The 16,167-nt window shown below is 37.3% G+C and overlaps 2 protein-coding genes across 2 annotated transcripts in view; one reads left to right on the forward strand and one right to left on the reverse strand.

Annotated features, from left to right (window-relative positions):
• LOC140138970 (laminin subunit beta-2-like) overlaps positions 1-16,167 on the forward strand; it is a 555,517-nt gene that overhangs the window by 514,258 nt on the left and 25,092 nt on the right. The gene's annotated exons all lie outside the window — the stretch shown is intronic.
• On the reverse strand, positions 3,897-13,160 carry LOC140139869 (uncharacterized). Its single transcript, XM_072161628.1, has 2 exons — positions 12,349-13,160; positions 3,897-4,128 (listed from the first exon to the last, which is right to left on the reverse strand). Exons 1-2 carry the CDS (start codon positions 13,096-13,098, stop codon positions 3,940-3,942), a joined length of 939 nt encoding a protein of 312 aa, XP_072017729.1. The 5' UTR covers positions 13,099-13,160; the 3' UTR covers positions 3,897-3,939.

The following is a 16,167-nucleotide window of genomic DNA, read 5'->3' on the forward strand; positions in this document are numbered from 1 at the left end:
TTTGAAAAATTGGTATATTTATGGGTCCACTTTCAAATTCTCAGCGGCACGTCCCTACCAAAACCAAACTTGAGTACCCCCCCCCCCGGGTTTAACCCCGCTACAACAAAGATTCGATGGTAATTCTGATTTCGTTCTCCCTGATTGGGAATGGAGTTCCCCCTAATGCTTTTTGAAATAAATTGAAAATTATTTAACGAAATGTAAAATTGTAAAAAGTTATGAGTAACCTTATCTGTTTTACAAATCTGGGCCAATTTGTAGTGTCACACATTATTGTGTTTGGTCACAATGGTTCATTATGTAAAAAAAGAGTGACTTGCTGGTCCATGTTGTTCCATACATGTTGGATTGCTTGGGTTAGCTCTTGCAGTGTTGTGGTTTCATTGATAAGATATCCATTTATCATTAAAAAGAAAAGAATTAAACACCTGCTTTGCTTTTGAAAAAGAAGAAAAAGTTTTCTTTTACAAACACATGAATAGCCCTGGCCTACGTACTGTATTGTTTGAGAATTGAGTCCTATGGACTCAGATGCAACTTTTTAACACTGTTTAAAAGGTCGCTTTTTTACATAATGAACCATTGTGACTGAACGCAATGACGTGTGATGCTGTGTAAAACAAATAAGGCTACCCATATCTTTTTACAGGTTTGCATTTCGTCAAATATTTTTCGATTGATTTTAAAAAGTATTTAGGGGGAACTTATAAGTTGTGGACCCTATATCTTGGGGCTTACCCCCATGCACTCACTACTGATAATGACTCAAGAAAATCAAGAGCTGTTCACATGAATTTTACATAACACTAATGATTTTATTTTTCTTTCTTTTCTCTTCCATGTTCCTTGTTGGATGTTACTGTGATTATTCTTCTGTACATAGGTAAGTCTTCTAATAGGTGTCAACATGAATAAGGCCTAAAAAAATTGTTTGATTGGCGTAACCCGACCTACCCTAAAATTACATGTAGGCCCGACCCTAACTTTTTTTATTTCTTTTTTGCCTAATGGGCTGTGCAATAATTGTGTGTGGGGTGAATTATCAGAATGCTCTGTCAAAAATCACTTCCCCCCCCCCCTCTGGCCATAAAAAAAAATCTTCCACCCCAATCCCCAATTTAGGGGCTGTGCAATAATTATGATTCCTAGGGGAGGTTAAAATTGGCGAGCCGTTTGGAAATTTTACCCCTCCCTCTTGCGGGGCTCATTATTATTGCAAAGCCCCTTAAAACTTTAAATTGTCTGATCATGCGATACGAGCAGGAAATTTGACATATATGTGAACATTTTCCTAATGTTTTTAGGGTTTAATATCATAATAGTTCCCCCAAAAGTGTCAGAAATTGTTGACTGACCATGCTTTCCTCTGGGCATTATGGCTTTACAACAACCCCACCCCCCTCCCCTATATCCAGTACCTGGTGTACACATAATTATCAGCATAATTATTACACTATGAAAAGCCTTGATAGTATTTTTTGACAGGAATTCTCTATAGATGGACCAGATCTGGCCTGCTGACCAATGACGTAACTAGGGGGCAAGGGGGCAACGTGCCCCGGGCGCTTCCACTAGGGGGGGGGTGCCAAATTGGCATCACTTTAAAAAATATTGAAAATTCCCACACCCCTGCATCTAAGATATTCTCGGGTGGGGTGCCAATTTTGTTTCTTGCCCTGGGCGCTACCAACCCTAGTTACGACACTGCTGCTGACCAATTTTGGTTGGAACTTGAAGCTTTGATATATGCAGTGACGGGAAATTTTTTCTAGGGGGAGTGGGGGAGCAAAGTGATTTTGACGGGGGCAATATTGACACATTTTGTGCAAAATTGCTGCAAAAAGTGGACATTTATCGCGGAATTTGGAGGTAAAGCGGAAAACGCATTTCTGAGAAAAAAATAAAAATATAAGCAAAAATGACCTAGAAAATGAAAAAAAAAAAAAAAATGAAATGGGTCTTCAAAATTCATCAAAATAAAGTAAAATCCGTCACAGATTTACCGTACAACGCCTGTCCTACCTCCCATTGCAGCCATGATACCCAATCACCCATCCCAACTTTGCAAATCGCAATGATCGTCACAAGATTCTTGTGAAAGTTTATTATGTCCGAAATGTGCTAAAATTACAAAGCGGAGAAAAGCGGAATTTAGCATTTGTAAAGCAGAAAATTCTTGGCTTTAGTATATGCACAGTAAACATAGCAAACCAAGATGTATCTGCCTCTCAAAAACAACACAAATCTTTTAAATAGACAGGTCTGGAATTCAATATCTAGCATGAGCATCAATCAGGAGGAGGGGATATACCCCCCCCCCCCAATCCTCGGGGTAAAATGACCCATTTTTTGTTCTTTTCAGCCACTTTTTGACAATTCAGGTTGATTGTCACTTATGTAAAATAGCACAATGCACATAGAAAGCATTCATGATTGTTTAAAGTGGATAACAAACATAGGGTGATTTGAGGGTGCTGAATTTAAAACAGTTATCATGCTCAATGTTGGTGCCTTGAACCTAAAAAATTAATTTGAAAAAATTAACTTACTTTACTCAAAATCATATCAAATTATTCCTCTGGTCCCAGGAACTCCAAAATGTATATTGAGACCATGCGCATCAAAGGTTAATCTACACATTGTACAGGGGGCAAAATTTATAGTTCTCCAATTGAACCTCTGCAGAGATTCAGAAAAGAATAGCTAGCACTAGCTGTGATGTATAACCATGCTAGGAAATGATTATTAGGTCAATGACCATTTGAATGGGTCTTTTTACCCTTTTTTATGTAACACACACATATACATCACAGCTAGTGCAAACTATTCTTTTTATGAATCTCTGAAGGCAGAGGGCACTATGTTTTATTATTTTTGTAATTCTTAGGACCAGAGGAATAATTTCCAAATTGGGAATTTAATTTCAGCGTCGATGTTGCCATTAATGTGTTTCACTACGTCAGTCGTACTGAAGTGATCCATTGAACCATCCCGTACGCCATGTACGTACAGTTCATGCATATTGTGAACATCGTGTGTACGCATTTGACAAATATTCCACAATCATGTGAATAATATACAATGTGACATGTCGTTTTATTAATTATCTTAGATTTCGTCATAAAGACAGCACCTAAATGTTAGTTGGTTCATTTATATTGTGCATTGTATCATATAAAGTTATGACAAAATTTGAGGGTGTCGACCTCCTCAGCAAATATTACAATATGAGCTTCAAATTCGGACTCTGATAAGCAGTGGCGTAGATTTCTTTTTGACATACGGGGGATGGAGTTGGAAAAAATTCTTAAAATATAGTCAATGCAGCACCTTTTGGCGACAGAATAAGCTTATTGTACAAATACGCGCAAAGCGCCGCGAAAAAATTTTTGCTATTTTGAAGCTAAACTGATGAAATAACGGTGTAAAAGGAGAATAAATGAGCCAAAAAATTGGCAAATCTGAGGTTAATTTGGTCAGAAACCCATTATCAGGCGCCAACATTGGGGGGGATGATTGTATGGACCACCCCCTGACAAAATATTGGGATAAATCCCCCATCCCCCGGATCTACGCCTATGCTGATTAAAGGTACAAGCCTCGTGGGGAGGGGGGTACTCAAGTTTATTTTGATAGGGGTGTGCCACTGAAAGTGGACCCATCAATATACCAATTTTCCAAGAAATTTGGAACCATGCATCGATATACCAAAAGTTAAAATTTTTGGCAGAATTTTACCAAATTGTCTTTTTTTACAAATTTCCCAAAATATGAAAATTTTGAAAAAAGGACCCATTGGCCTAAAAAATGGTCATTGATATATCAAAAGACTGAAAATGCTATACCCATGTTTGCAGCACATCCCGGAATGTCATTTGTACTAGTACTCTCCCGACAAGCCTGTACCCCTAGGCTTTTATTACATCAAGTTATTGATCATCTGCTAGGCATCCTTTTAGTGTGGATGTTTTGTCTCCTGCCATACATCCCATACCAGTATGGTTTAATCAGCATGTCATGGTGGCGCAGGTGGATCAAATATCGACAGGTGTGATGGAAAGTTCTCTTACAATATTGACAGATGTGAGGCTTCAGGTAGTACACTGGGTGTCTGCAAGTCATCATCTGAAATAGATGGGAAAATGAAATCAAATATTTACATACAGGCTATAGCTAGTCATTATCACAGTTGTAGTGGTTTAGGGAACAAACCAAAAGATTGATGACATCCTAGTTTCGTTTAGGGGGAGGGGTAAAAATACTCGATAATGTTTGTAGTGTTATAATTATTAATGTTAAAATGTTCAACATTTTATTATTACGTTTCTGGCAGGGAGGGAGGGAGGGGGTCGGCTAAGAAACAAAACTAGTTAGGTTTATAGGACATCATCAATCCTTTGGTTTGTTCCCTTATGGGGCGGTAATTTGCTTCAGAATGGTGGGTCACAATATGGGGGGATCATAAAATTGACCAAATATTGGGGGTATAAAATTGTATTGGTATAGGGGGCTGTCATTTTCTTCAGAATGTTGGGTCACAAATATACTGGGGGATCATGAAATTTACCAAAAACAGGAGGTATAGAATTACAGTAAAACCTCATTATAACGAAATCGGATACAAGAAAAACCCTATTATAAAGAAGTACTATTTTTCCAGAACCAAGATACAATATTCTTTTGTTATTTATTGTTTTTACAACCCTGATATAACGAAATTTGGATATAAAGAACTAATTTCTCTGTCCCTGACAACTTCGTTATAATGAGTTTCCACTGTATTAAGGGTTTAATAGCGCACTTTACACTTTAAAATTTGTGCATAATCTTATTTTCCACAATTTCAGGGTTAAGGTTAGTAACTATTTTGAACTATTGCGATTTTGTAGTTCACAGCATCTTGCAAATGGTAGTGAGCTTTGGTAAAAATTACATTGATCATTTCATAGCGAGTGTGTATTCAAATTCAAGTTAGTAGTGGTTCTTGAGTTATGTTGTAAAGAGGGCTAAAACAACAACACTTTGTAAAACGTAGTACATACATGTAACTCATAACAACAATAAATCAAGCAATTTGCAGCATGAACTATTGCAAAACATCAAAATTTTATTTTTCAATAATATATTGATTTAGAAATAATTTTTTTTTGGCTGCTCCTACACTCTCAGAACATTGGATAAAAAATGAATGGGCAGAAAACAGTTGGTTAAAAATGCCCAACAGTGGTTAAGATTCTTGAAGTTGGGCAAAATACAGTTTAATACATTGTTGGTCAAACCTGTTAAGTGCAATATCAGATATTTATTTAGTAGGGTTGGCCACGGTCAAAAAAATTTTTCTTGCTGAGGTGAAAGGACTTTGGTTGGAGGTTACAAAAATGAATTTCGAAAATTCAGCTGAAGTCCGTTGAAGAACGGCCCCATTTGTGTTTTTTACAATTTTCGCATATTTTGGAGCTAAAAAAAGTGAAAATTGCCCTTAAAAGGACGCCTTGTTGCCTTTTATACAATAAATTATATCATAAAAAAGCCTTATCCTTGTTCTATCTACAAATGAAGTTGTGTTTAGAGATTTGTTTTCTAAATATCGATTTCGGGCCTGGCAACACTGCAAGTTTTTCAAATTTTTACCGATTTTGGTGATACTGAAAAATGAACTTTCAAGCGCCACCTAGGATTTTGTCGTTATGGTTATTGGTAGAACATACCTTGCCCCCAACATATATAATAAGAACATCCTGGGGAAATTTATTTCTCTAAGGAAGGTGTTGCCAGAAAAACATACATTTTGTAAAAATTCAAAATTCTCATAAAAGGAACATTTGCTGCAATTTGCCCTAGATTTAGCACATGTGATGTAATGAGTCATTTTATCATCATGGTCAACGATTCTGAATGTTTGGAAACAATAAATGAAGTTTAATTTTAATGCGGTGTTGCCAGATGCCCAAAATTATGAAAGCTACATTACATAAAATAGCCCAAATATGTCAAGTTTTCATGTATGAATCTAGTCAATCCAGTCAAATCACAGTCTATTATTATAAATCATTTTATCATAATTTTCACCTGTTTTGAATGTTCATCATACAGTGTTGCCAGATGCCAAAAAGTAGAAAAGGTACAATTCTGGTTTACCCTGTGCATCCTGTGTTTTCAATACCATTTTTGATTTACCGTGCGCATTTTCATAAAGGGACATTTTTTCCAATTGCCCCGAATTTAGTACATGTGATGTAATGAATTGTATGTAGAGTCACATTATCACCATGGACAACTATTCTCTATGTTTCAAACTTTAACTTGCAGTGTTGCCAGATGCCTAAACTATGAAAAATAGGACAAGTTTTTATGTATGATAAACAATTTCTTTAATGATGTATCTAAAATACAATTAAATTATAATAAATTATGATATGACCCTTAAACTATTTGTTTGGAGATTTGATACGGCGCCGAAGACTACAGCTGTGCCATAATAAAACTGAAACCCTGTTTCCAGACGAAAATGTGTATGTTGTTACAAGAAATTCAAAGTAATTCATAGAGCAATACGACATCGATCGTGAGCCAATCTGCATTCTGTTGCCTGCAAAAGCCGAAGATCAGAATGAAATTCTGAAACGACCATGACCAGATATTTTTCTTAGTAAACTTCAAACGTATTAAAAACACCAAATTGCAGTCACAAAATATATGATATTAGTAAATCACCAAAGCGAATGGTAACAAAGGTATGCGGAAACGAACTGCATTAACAATAACAAAGTATGTGCCCAAAGATTTGTCTTTGGCATGTCGCTTTTTTGAAATATCACCAAAAATGTTAAATTTTGGAAAAACACCCCAAAACTTAGAACGTCGAAACAAACACGAACCTTCCAAAATAAATACATATTCACACTCGGCGGCCCAGTCACTACCTGCTGCTGTGATTTGGGGTAACTCGTTGCTTCCCCTCTTCAGATACCTGTACTTCAAGTATACCCCAAAGAAATTTGTGTATTAACACTTTCTAGGGTGTTAAATTAAATCGTAGTAAGATGCATTGAGATTACAAGTAGATAGTGTGGCAGAATGGTGATAGATTGTAGACAGTGTCTGTTAGGTTAGACCTGGTAAGAGTTATTGGAATGGCTCCACAGTATTCAATACTTCAACGTGCTTTCATAATGAAGAATTGCTGGTTGACACGAAGCTATGGAGAAGTGCAGAGCAGATTTAGAAGACAGTTTCAATTTCAAAACGTTTCAAAATTTGATGCGGGCAGTTACAGAATGGATCTATCCAAAGCTCATTTAAAATCACGGGGCTTCACCACACACTGTCAGAGTCGTAAGGCAGAGACTTGGGAACTATCTTTCTAAAAGTACGTGTACAGCAATTTTATGTTATGTAGACTGAAGTGAGATAATGCTTGAGAGCATGTATGCAATAAATAGTTCAAGCAGTGAACCTATTCATCTTGTGCTGTGTAAGTAAAACAATGCTTAAGTCGATCTTCGCTTAAATGACTGTAGCTCCCAGATGCATCAACCTATTATCTTCAGATTATTAGAACAATAAGTTAACATATTCCCCTTTCCATTTGTTTTAGCAATTTTATATTTTTAATATATTTTTGAAAATGTCACATATCCCGGTACCAACCATTTTGATACACCCTGTACATCAAGAATGTCTTGTTAAACTCAAAATTATGTTCTGGGAACACTTTTTGATCAAATACCTGGTCATATAATCATGATAATAGAACACTGGTAAAGAGTGTATGTGTATTGATAAGATATGATTGGCCAATTCCTTTTCCAACTTTTCAGCAATATCTGAAATGAAAATTAAAATCGGCGATACTGAGGACTTCTATTAAAGTAATGAAAGTACAATTTTGTTTGTAAACATGTTTACTGGAAAGTTTATGTCAATGTTAAAGGCTTAATGTACGATTTCCTTCAAATTTTAAATTTGTCATTACATGTAGGGGAGAGCGGGGAGTGTTCGCCCTATTTTTTTCTGACCAGCCTAGCGATATCAATTTTAAGGTTAGGGATGACCTGATTAGCCCATGTGAAAGCCCTATGTCTTAGCTATATACTGCCACAATCCCTGAACTATAGGCCTTACAATAGCAACAGGATAGAGCAAACAAAAAAGTTTTGCAAAGTGGCGAACTTGCCCCATATTGGGGCAGGTTCGCCCATATGGTTGGGTAAGTTCACCCTAATCACAAAAAGGTTTAAACATTGCATAACAATAACATATTCAATGCAAACATTTAGCAAGAGTATACAGGGCATTCATTCTCTTCTGGGGAGTCACTAAATTTGTTGCAGGGGTCGGGTCAGGGTAAAATGTAGGGGTCCAAAGTGAGCTTAAACGTATCATGTTTACAACTTCGGGAGAAATGGATTAGGACATAAACGGTGGTATGACTAATACCGATATCACATAACTTTAAAAAAACATGTTTTCAGTAGTTTTACCTTGTTTAATGGTTTAATTATCAATATTTTGCATAATACGCTGATGGGGCAGGTCCGCCTCCAGTTTGGGGTAAGTCCGCCTGGGAAGATATAGGGCTTAACATGCCCCATCCTCAAAAGGGCTTAACGAGCCCCTTGTGCACATTTTTGTATTTTCTTGGGTATGCAAAACACAAATCGAATAAGGAGTTTATAACTGCATTAAATCTTTGACAAATCCCATATGTTCTCATTACAGATTTCCATTAAAACCATCTGTATTTATGTATCAATGATAATACAACATTATGAATGCAAGAAAAAATTACGTTTTGGTGTAATTTTTTTGTTTTGGCTGCAGTTCGATGAACACTTCCCTATATGTCGCGTAGCTAATATGAGAAGTTTATAATGACCTATGTCACCTAATTTTGCCATCACCAAATTCCCTGCTAGCCGTAGTGCTGAGAAACAAGGGGTGGGCGAACCTGCCCCCATTGGGCGAACACTCCCCGCTCTCCCCTATATACTCAAAATGCTGAAATAATACTAGTAATAATGATCGGGAATGGTTTCTGTCCATTTTAGCTGAAATAACGAGGTAACGTGAAAGAAACACTGCTTGTTATTTTGGCCGTTTAACACGCAGTTCTATGGGCGGACATAAAGTCATAATTTCTTGAATTATGACTTTATGTCTAACTTTGCTCTGTTTACCTACAAACACAACAAATTTGGCTGATTCCATTTAGGGCAAGTTGTGACATGTGTAAACATTACAAATATGCCAAAAAATCAGGTTTGAAAAAAATTAACCAAATTCATATTATAAGATCGTACATTATGACTTTAAAGTGGTTAAGTAAAGACTACAAGGTTTAAAAAGCTCTGAGAGTGTATGGCATGTATGGTGTATTTTTTACAAAATCCTCCTACATTTGTATGTCTGCTAGTATTTGGCATCTGGCAACACTATGTCAAACATTCACAACTGACAAACAGATAGGTTAACATGGTTAAAGAGGTCATATCGAAATTTAGTATAATTTAATTGTATTTTAGATGCATCATCAAAGAAATTGTTTATCAATATCATACATAAAAATTATTTTTTATAGTTTACGCATCTGGCAACACTGCATTAAAATTAAAGTTTCGAAACATAGAGAATAGTTGTCTGTCCATGATGATAATGTGACTCTACATACAATTCATTACATCACATGTATACTAAATTCGGGGCAAATTAGAAAAAAAAATGTATTGAAAACACAGGGTGCACAGGGTGAACCAGAATTTAACCTATCTTTTCTACTTTTTGGCATCTGGCAACACTGTATGATGAACTTTTTTGTTTCCAAACATTCAGAACAGGTGAAAATTATGATAAAATGATTTATAATAATAGACCGTGATTTTTGGATTGATTAGATTCATACATGAAAACCTGACCTATTTGGGCTATTTTGCATAATGTATCTTTCATAATTTTGGGCATATGGCAACACCGCATTAAAATTAAACTTCATTTATTGTTTCCAAACATTCAGAATCGTTGACCATGATGATAAAATGACTCTACATACAACTCATTACATCACATGTGCCAAATCTAGGGCAAAATGCAGCAAATTTTCTTTTTATGAGAATTTTGAATTTTTACAAAATGTATGTTTTTCTGGCAACACCTTCCTTAGAGAAATAAATTTCCCAAGCTGTTCTTATTAGATATGTTGGGGGCAAGGTATGTTCTACCAATAACCATAACGACAAAATCCTAGGTGAGCGCAAAAGTTAATTTTTCAGATCGCTAAAATCGTAAAAAATGGCATTTTTCAAATTTGAAAAACTTGCAGTGTTGCCAGGTCCGAAATCGATATTTAAAAAACGAATCTCTTAACACAACTCAGTTTGTAGATAGAACATGGATAGGACTTTTTCATGATACAATTTATTTTAAATACCAACTTGTATATTATAGCAACGAGGCGCCCTTTTAAGGGCAATTTTCATTTTTTAGCTCCAAAATAGGCAAAAATTGTAAAAAACACAAATCGGGCCGTTGCCATGGCAACGGACTTCAGCTCAATTTTCGAAATGCATTTTTGTAACCTCCAACCAAAGTCCTTTCACCTCAACAAGAAAAGATTTTTTGACCATGGCCAACCCTACTAAATAAATATCTGATATTGCACTTAATATGGTATTTACACAATGTTGGTTAAAAGTTAACCTTGGCAAAAAACATCCTTTTCCCGCCAATAAAGTTGGGCAAAGTATGGTTTTGCCCAACCATGGTCACATGGTGTTCCTTTGCGAACTGTGATTGGTCATTGTGTTGGGCAAAAATGCATTTCAGAAAACAAGATGGCCGATATGAGTGGCTTGTTGCAAAGCTGTGGATCGGGTCTTCAAGATCTGTTGGAGACATTTGAAGGTAGGAAATTATATTATAAAGTATATCATTTCATCGGGTATAACACTTAGTTTAAGTGTGTGCGAGGCCGAGACTGTGAGCAAGACTTACGATGCTTTATCGACGACGACTACCACCACAACCAGTAAGCTTATTAAGCTTAAGCTTACCGTTGTGGTGGTAGCTGTCGCTGATAAAGCATCGTAAGTCTTGCTCACAATCTGGCCTCGCACACACTTAAACTAAGTGTTACAATGTATACCCGATAATGTTTATAATATAATTTCCTACCTTCAAATGTCTCCAATTGGTTAAAACATGAACAATGAAATGAACTTCCCATTCATAGTGTTTAACCAACTATTGGTTATATTTAGCCCATTTTGCCCAACATGCTTTGCCCAACTGGTTGGTTACTGTAATGTTAACCAGTAGTTGGTCAATGTTTTTAACCAACCTGTGGTTATATTGTTAAAGGCCCTTTCAGTGATTTCACAGGAACATTAAAAAAAATGGAAATTTGTCAGAGTTGCTTAGAAATAAAGAATAAGTCTACAGAATTTCATTAAACCACTTTTCCCCTGAATACATCGACAAATTAGTCAAAAACAGAAGTTTTAGAAAGGTTTTCTACTTCAACTCAGATCGACTCGAGAAAATCGAGATTTTCGTACAGTGCGCCAATTAATCGACTGGAAAAACTTCCTAGTCCAGTGTTTCTAACACGGGGAAGTAGAGTCTAAATTGATTTAAAACAGACGCTTAATTTTTGTAGTAGAAAACAAAATAAGCAATTAAAGGTCACCGAGGCAAACTAACGGTCAATTCAAATATGAAAAACAGTTAAAATTGTGTATTTTGTTTAAAATAGTAGCTACTGATGTAATAAGTAGTAGAAACAATACGCAACGCGTGTTGGCACGGTGGAGAGTGAGCTTTTTCGATCTCGAGTCGGACTTTTGTACTGTCAGTATCAAAAGTCCAGATTCATGTAAATGCTTTATTTTGTCTAAAATACACGGCTTTCGACCGAACCACAAGCAGGCTATGTTAGCACATCTATGCCAATTACAAAGGTACCGGTACCAAAATCTGAATTTTGATGATTTTTACGATCGTCCGGATGAGCAAATCACTGAATGGGCCTTTAACCAACCCAGGTTGGTTAACAATATAACCAACTGTTGGGCTGTTCACCTGTAAATACATGGTTGGTTAAAATTTTAACCAAGTTGGTTAAAATTTTTAACCAATGTTCTGAGAGTGTACCAGCAATACAAACTGTACCCTTAAAACCACCCTTAAATCATTAGCATGCATTTCATGCAATGAAAGGGGGTTTCTCGATAGCCTTGATAAATGATACTATGATCTTCATTTCGATTGTACATTATACCATATCCACAGATCCCCGCACAAATCCTGCTCAAATATTGAGATTGTGAGAGAAATCAAAGATTTTCTTGCCTTTCTCGATGGACTGTCTTTCAACATTCTTTTAGTGCGTTTAGCCTCAATAGCCTGTATAGAGTCAACATGTCTATTGTAGTCAGCAATAAGCTCGAGTCGTTTCTCATCATTTTTGTCAGTGGTTTCAACTTTTCTTGCACAAGCTTGACAAATATAATTTGACGGATGTTGGTTGTTATCTACTAATATAAGTACTAACTTTGATAAGATACCAATCTTAAGTTGTGAGTGCACATTTGGGAGCAGGAACTTATAGGAGTTCTTGTTCCTTTTCCCTGTAATAGGATCCACCTTGCCCACCTCACAATGGCAAATAACGCACCTCCTTTCTATATTTGTTGGTGTTGGTGTTGGTGTAGGCCGAGTACCAAAATAAGTCTTTGGTCGACATGATACCATTTCAATAAGCTCGAGTCGTTTCTTATCAGTTTTCTCAATGGTTTCAACTTTTCTTGAACAAGTTTGACAAATATAATTTGACGGATGATGGTGGTTATCTACGAACTTTGATAATATGTTCTCAAGTTGAACATTTATGTGTAGGAATTTGTAAGACTTTCTGTTCCTTTTCCCTGTTGTAGGATCCACCTTGTTGCCCACAAGACATTGGCAAATCACACACTTCTTTTCTGTATTCACAGCATTTGGTGTTGGTATAGGACTAGGAGTACTACCAAAAGGCTTTGGTCCACATGATGCCATTTCAGAGAAACTATAAAACTTCCAGCTATAAATATGAATCTGCATACGTTACATGATCATGATCGATGTATTATACACTAAATCATGAACTATATATATCCACACCAAATATATGTAAATCCTGCCTTTTACAGAGAAAGTTGACCTTCCACTGCACTGCTTACTATATGCAGCACTAGTGATGCACTGTGTGTACATCTTGCTTGGGCAGTTCCATTAAATTTGTGGGTAAAATGGATTGTCAGTTCAACAGCACCTGATTGTGTGCAATAATTATGAGATCAAATTAGCTGGAATATTATGTATCAATTAGGGGCTGTGCAATAATTATGAGCCCTGGTGGGAGGGTAAAACTGGGGGGGGGAGACATTTTTGGCTAGCCCAAGGGGTGGGGGGCAAGCAGAGGGGGGGACAAGCAATTTTTGGCACACATTCATAAAACACTTTAAAAAGGCTTTTAGGAAAACAGTACAAAAATGCAAATTTTCCTCCTCACAGCACTCAACATAATCTATATAGACTCGGGTATAGACTATTATTTAAGGTTTGCTAATTGGGATCCCAAAAATTTGGCATGTACATGCAAGGGGGTGCATAGAATTGGCAGGTCGAGCGGGGCTGGGGACACTCAATTTTTGGCAGGCTGAGAGGGGGGCCATGCAAGCAATTTTTGGCAAGCCAATTTTAAATTATAGTACATTAATTGAAGGAATATATGTGTGCTGCAGAAAATTACAGCATATCCCGGGATCCAATCAGGCTTCAGTTTCAGTGACTGAAATAGGTCAGTTGAAATACATACGTACACGTATCAATAACTGACTTGCAGACCTCTTCAAGATTGCTACATCAATATTAATATGACAAAAAGTTTCAGAGTGCTGAATACTAGGCACATCTAGAATTTCCAAATGGCGTGCCAAGAAATGCTCCTCCCCCCTCGGTCACCCAAAATCGCTTGCCCCCTCCTCTCTGCCTACCAAAAACTCTCCCCGCTCCGGCCCTTGGACATGGCAAATTTTTGGGATCCCGGTTTGCGAACCTTTCGGTCTAGATATATATTGTGAATTATTCAGCTGGAAAAATGTCATTATCTATAAGCATTTCCATAGGCCTACTGTTTTCCTAAGTATTTTAGAGCATTTAAAAGGTGTCCATGAATGTGTGCCAAAAATCACTTGCCCCCCCCCCCCATACCGTGCTGTTGAATAACTAGTGGTTCACCCTACTATCATGGAGATTTCTGACACGAAGATAGGGATGGTGATGCTGTGCTCCCCCTCCTTCCGCTGGCCAAAATTGCTTGCTCCCCGGCTGGCCAAAAAAAAATTCTTTCCCCAATTTTACCCTCCCCAGAGTTCATAATTATTACACAGTGGCGTGTCCAGGGGGGGAGCTTTGGGTGCTGAAGCCCCCCGCACTTTGTTAAAAATCATGTAAAATCAGCCGTTTTTTGGCGATTTTAGCCATCAAGCCCCCCACATAAATCTGAAAGAGGGGCTGAGCCCCCCACAGGAAAAGATCCTGGACACGCCGGTGTTACACAACCCCTTACCTTTATACACCCGACCTTACAAGCACTTTTCATCATAGGCCAATGGCTATACATGTAGATCTTTTGCAGTACATTATCAGTATTATAAAGTGCCATTGGAACCATTCCTGATATCGTAGACTGTATTTCTGAAGTTGACGTTGATTGATGTGACATCTGAGATTTTCTTGCCTTTCTCATCATGCTCATTGGACCTGCGCTGTCTTTTGATATCCTTGAAAAGCGTTTAGCCTGTATGGAGTCAACATGTCTATTGTAGTCAGCAATAAGTTTGAGTCGTTTCCGATCAGTTTTGTCAATGGTTTCAACTATCCTTGCACAATTTCCACAAATATAATTTGATGGATGCTGTTGGTTACCTACTATCTTGGATAATATGCTTGTAAGTTGTGAATTTACATCTGTGAGCAGCAACTTGTAAGACTTGTTCCTTTTCCCTGTTATAGGATTTATCATGCCCACCTCACACTGGCAAATCACACACTTCTTTTCCATCATATTTGTTGGTGTAGGAGTATTCAAAGTCTTTGATGGACATGATGCCATATTTTAGCAAAACTAAAACGGGAAACTTCCGCATGAAATGTTGCTATGAAATATCCACCAAATATAAATCATGTAAATCCAGAAAGTTGACCTAATCCCTCAGCAGCATGCAGCAGTATCAACACAATGCAACTTTTAGAAGTCTAAACACATGTGTGACCCTGGAAAGGAAATCCAGCTGATTAGCACTGTGCATGCACTATCATGTACAGTAGCAATTCAAAAACACAGGTTATGTATACATTTGTATCATATACATCTTGATTGGGCAGTTCCATTAAATTTGTGGGTAGGATGCACATTACATACACATTATTGTAGACTCTGTTTTTTGATACTGATAACATTTTCAAGCAATCTGCCAAAAACGGTTCCCCTCCCGTCTTTGCTTTACCCCTTTGGGTTCCTAATTTGCAAACCTTTAAAATGGTCTAGATATATGAGCATAGTGAGCAGGAAATTTGGCATATTTCGGAACGTTTCTGTACTTCTCCCCCTTCTCCTAAGCCTTTTTGGGAAATTAGGTTAAGTTAGGGACCGTTCACAAACACTTGTAAGGGGGGCCTGATGCAAAAAGGGGGGCCCTGAAAATTTTTGACCCTCCTAAGGGGGGCCTTGAAAAAAATGACCACAAATTTTCCTGGAAAAATTGAGTTTATATGCTTTTCTATGGGGTTGACCCATAATTTTCATGTCAAAAAGGGGGGCCCTGAAATATTCGAGGTCTGTAAGGGGCTGTGCAATAATTATGAGCCCTGGGGGGAGGGTAAAATTGGGGGGCAAGAAATTTTTGGCGAGACGAAGGGGGGGCAAGCAATTTTGGCAAGCCGAGAGGGGGGGCAAGCGATTTTTGGCACGATTCACGGGCACCTTTTTAATAAAATGCTTTAAAAAGGCTTAGGAAAACGGCACGGAAACGCTTAAATATGCAAATTTTCCTGCTCGCTGTGCTCGCAACGTACATCTAGACCATTTAAAGTTTGGAATTTGGGATCCCAAAAATTTGGCATGTT

The sequence above is a fragment of the Amphiura filiformis genome, chromosome 18 (assembly GCF_039555335.1).
Source record: "Amphiura filiformis chromosome 18, Afil_fr2py, whole genome shotgun sequence".
NCBI lineage: Eukaryota > Metazoa > Echinodermata > Ophiuroidea > Amphilepidida > Amphiuridae > Amphiura > Amphiura filiformis.

Coding starts and splice junctions, on each gene's coding strand:
- LOC140139869 (XM_072161628.1), bottom strand. CDS start 13,098: ATGCAGATTCATATTTATAGCTGGAAGTTTTATAGTTTCTCTGAAATG. Junction 4,129..12,348: donor AAGACAGTCCATCGAGAAAG/GCAAGAAAATCT, acceptor CATCTATTTCAG/ATGATGACTTGCAGACACCC.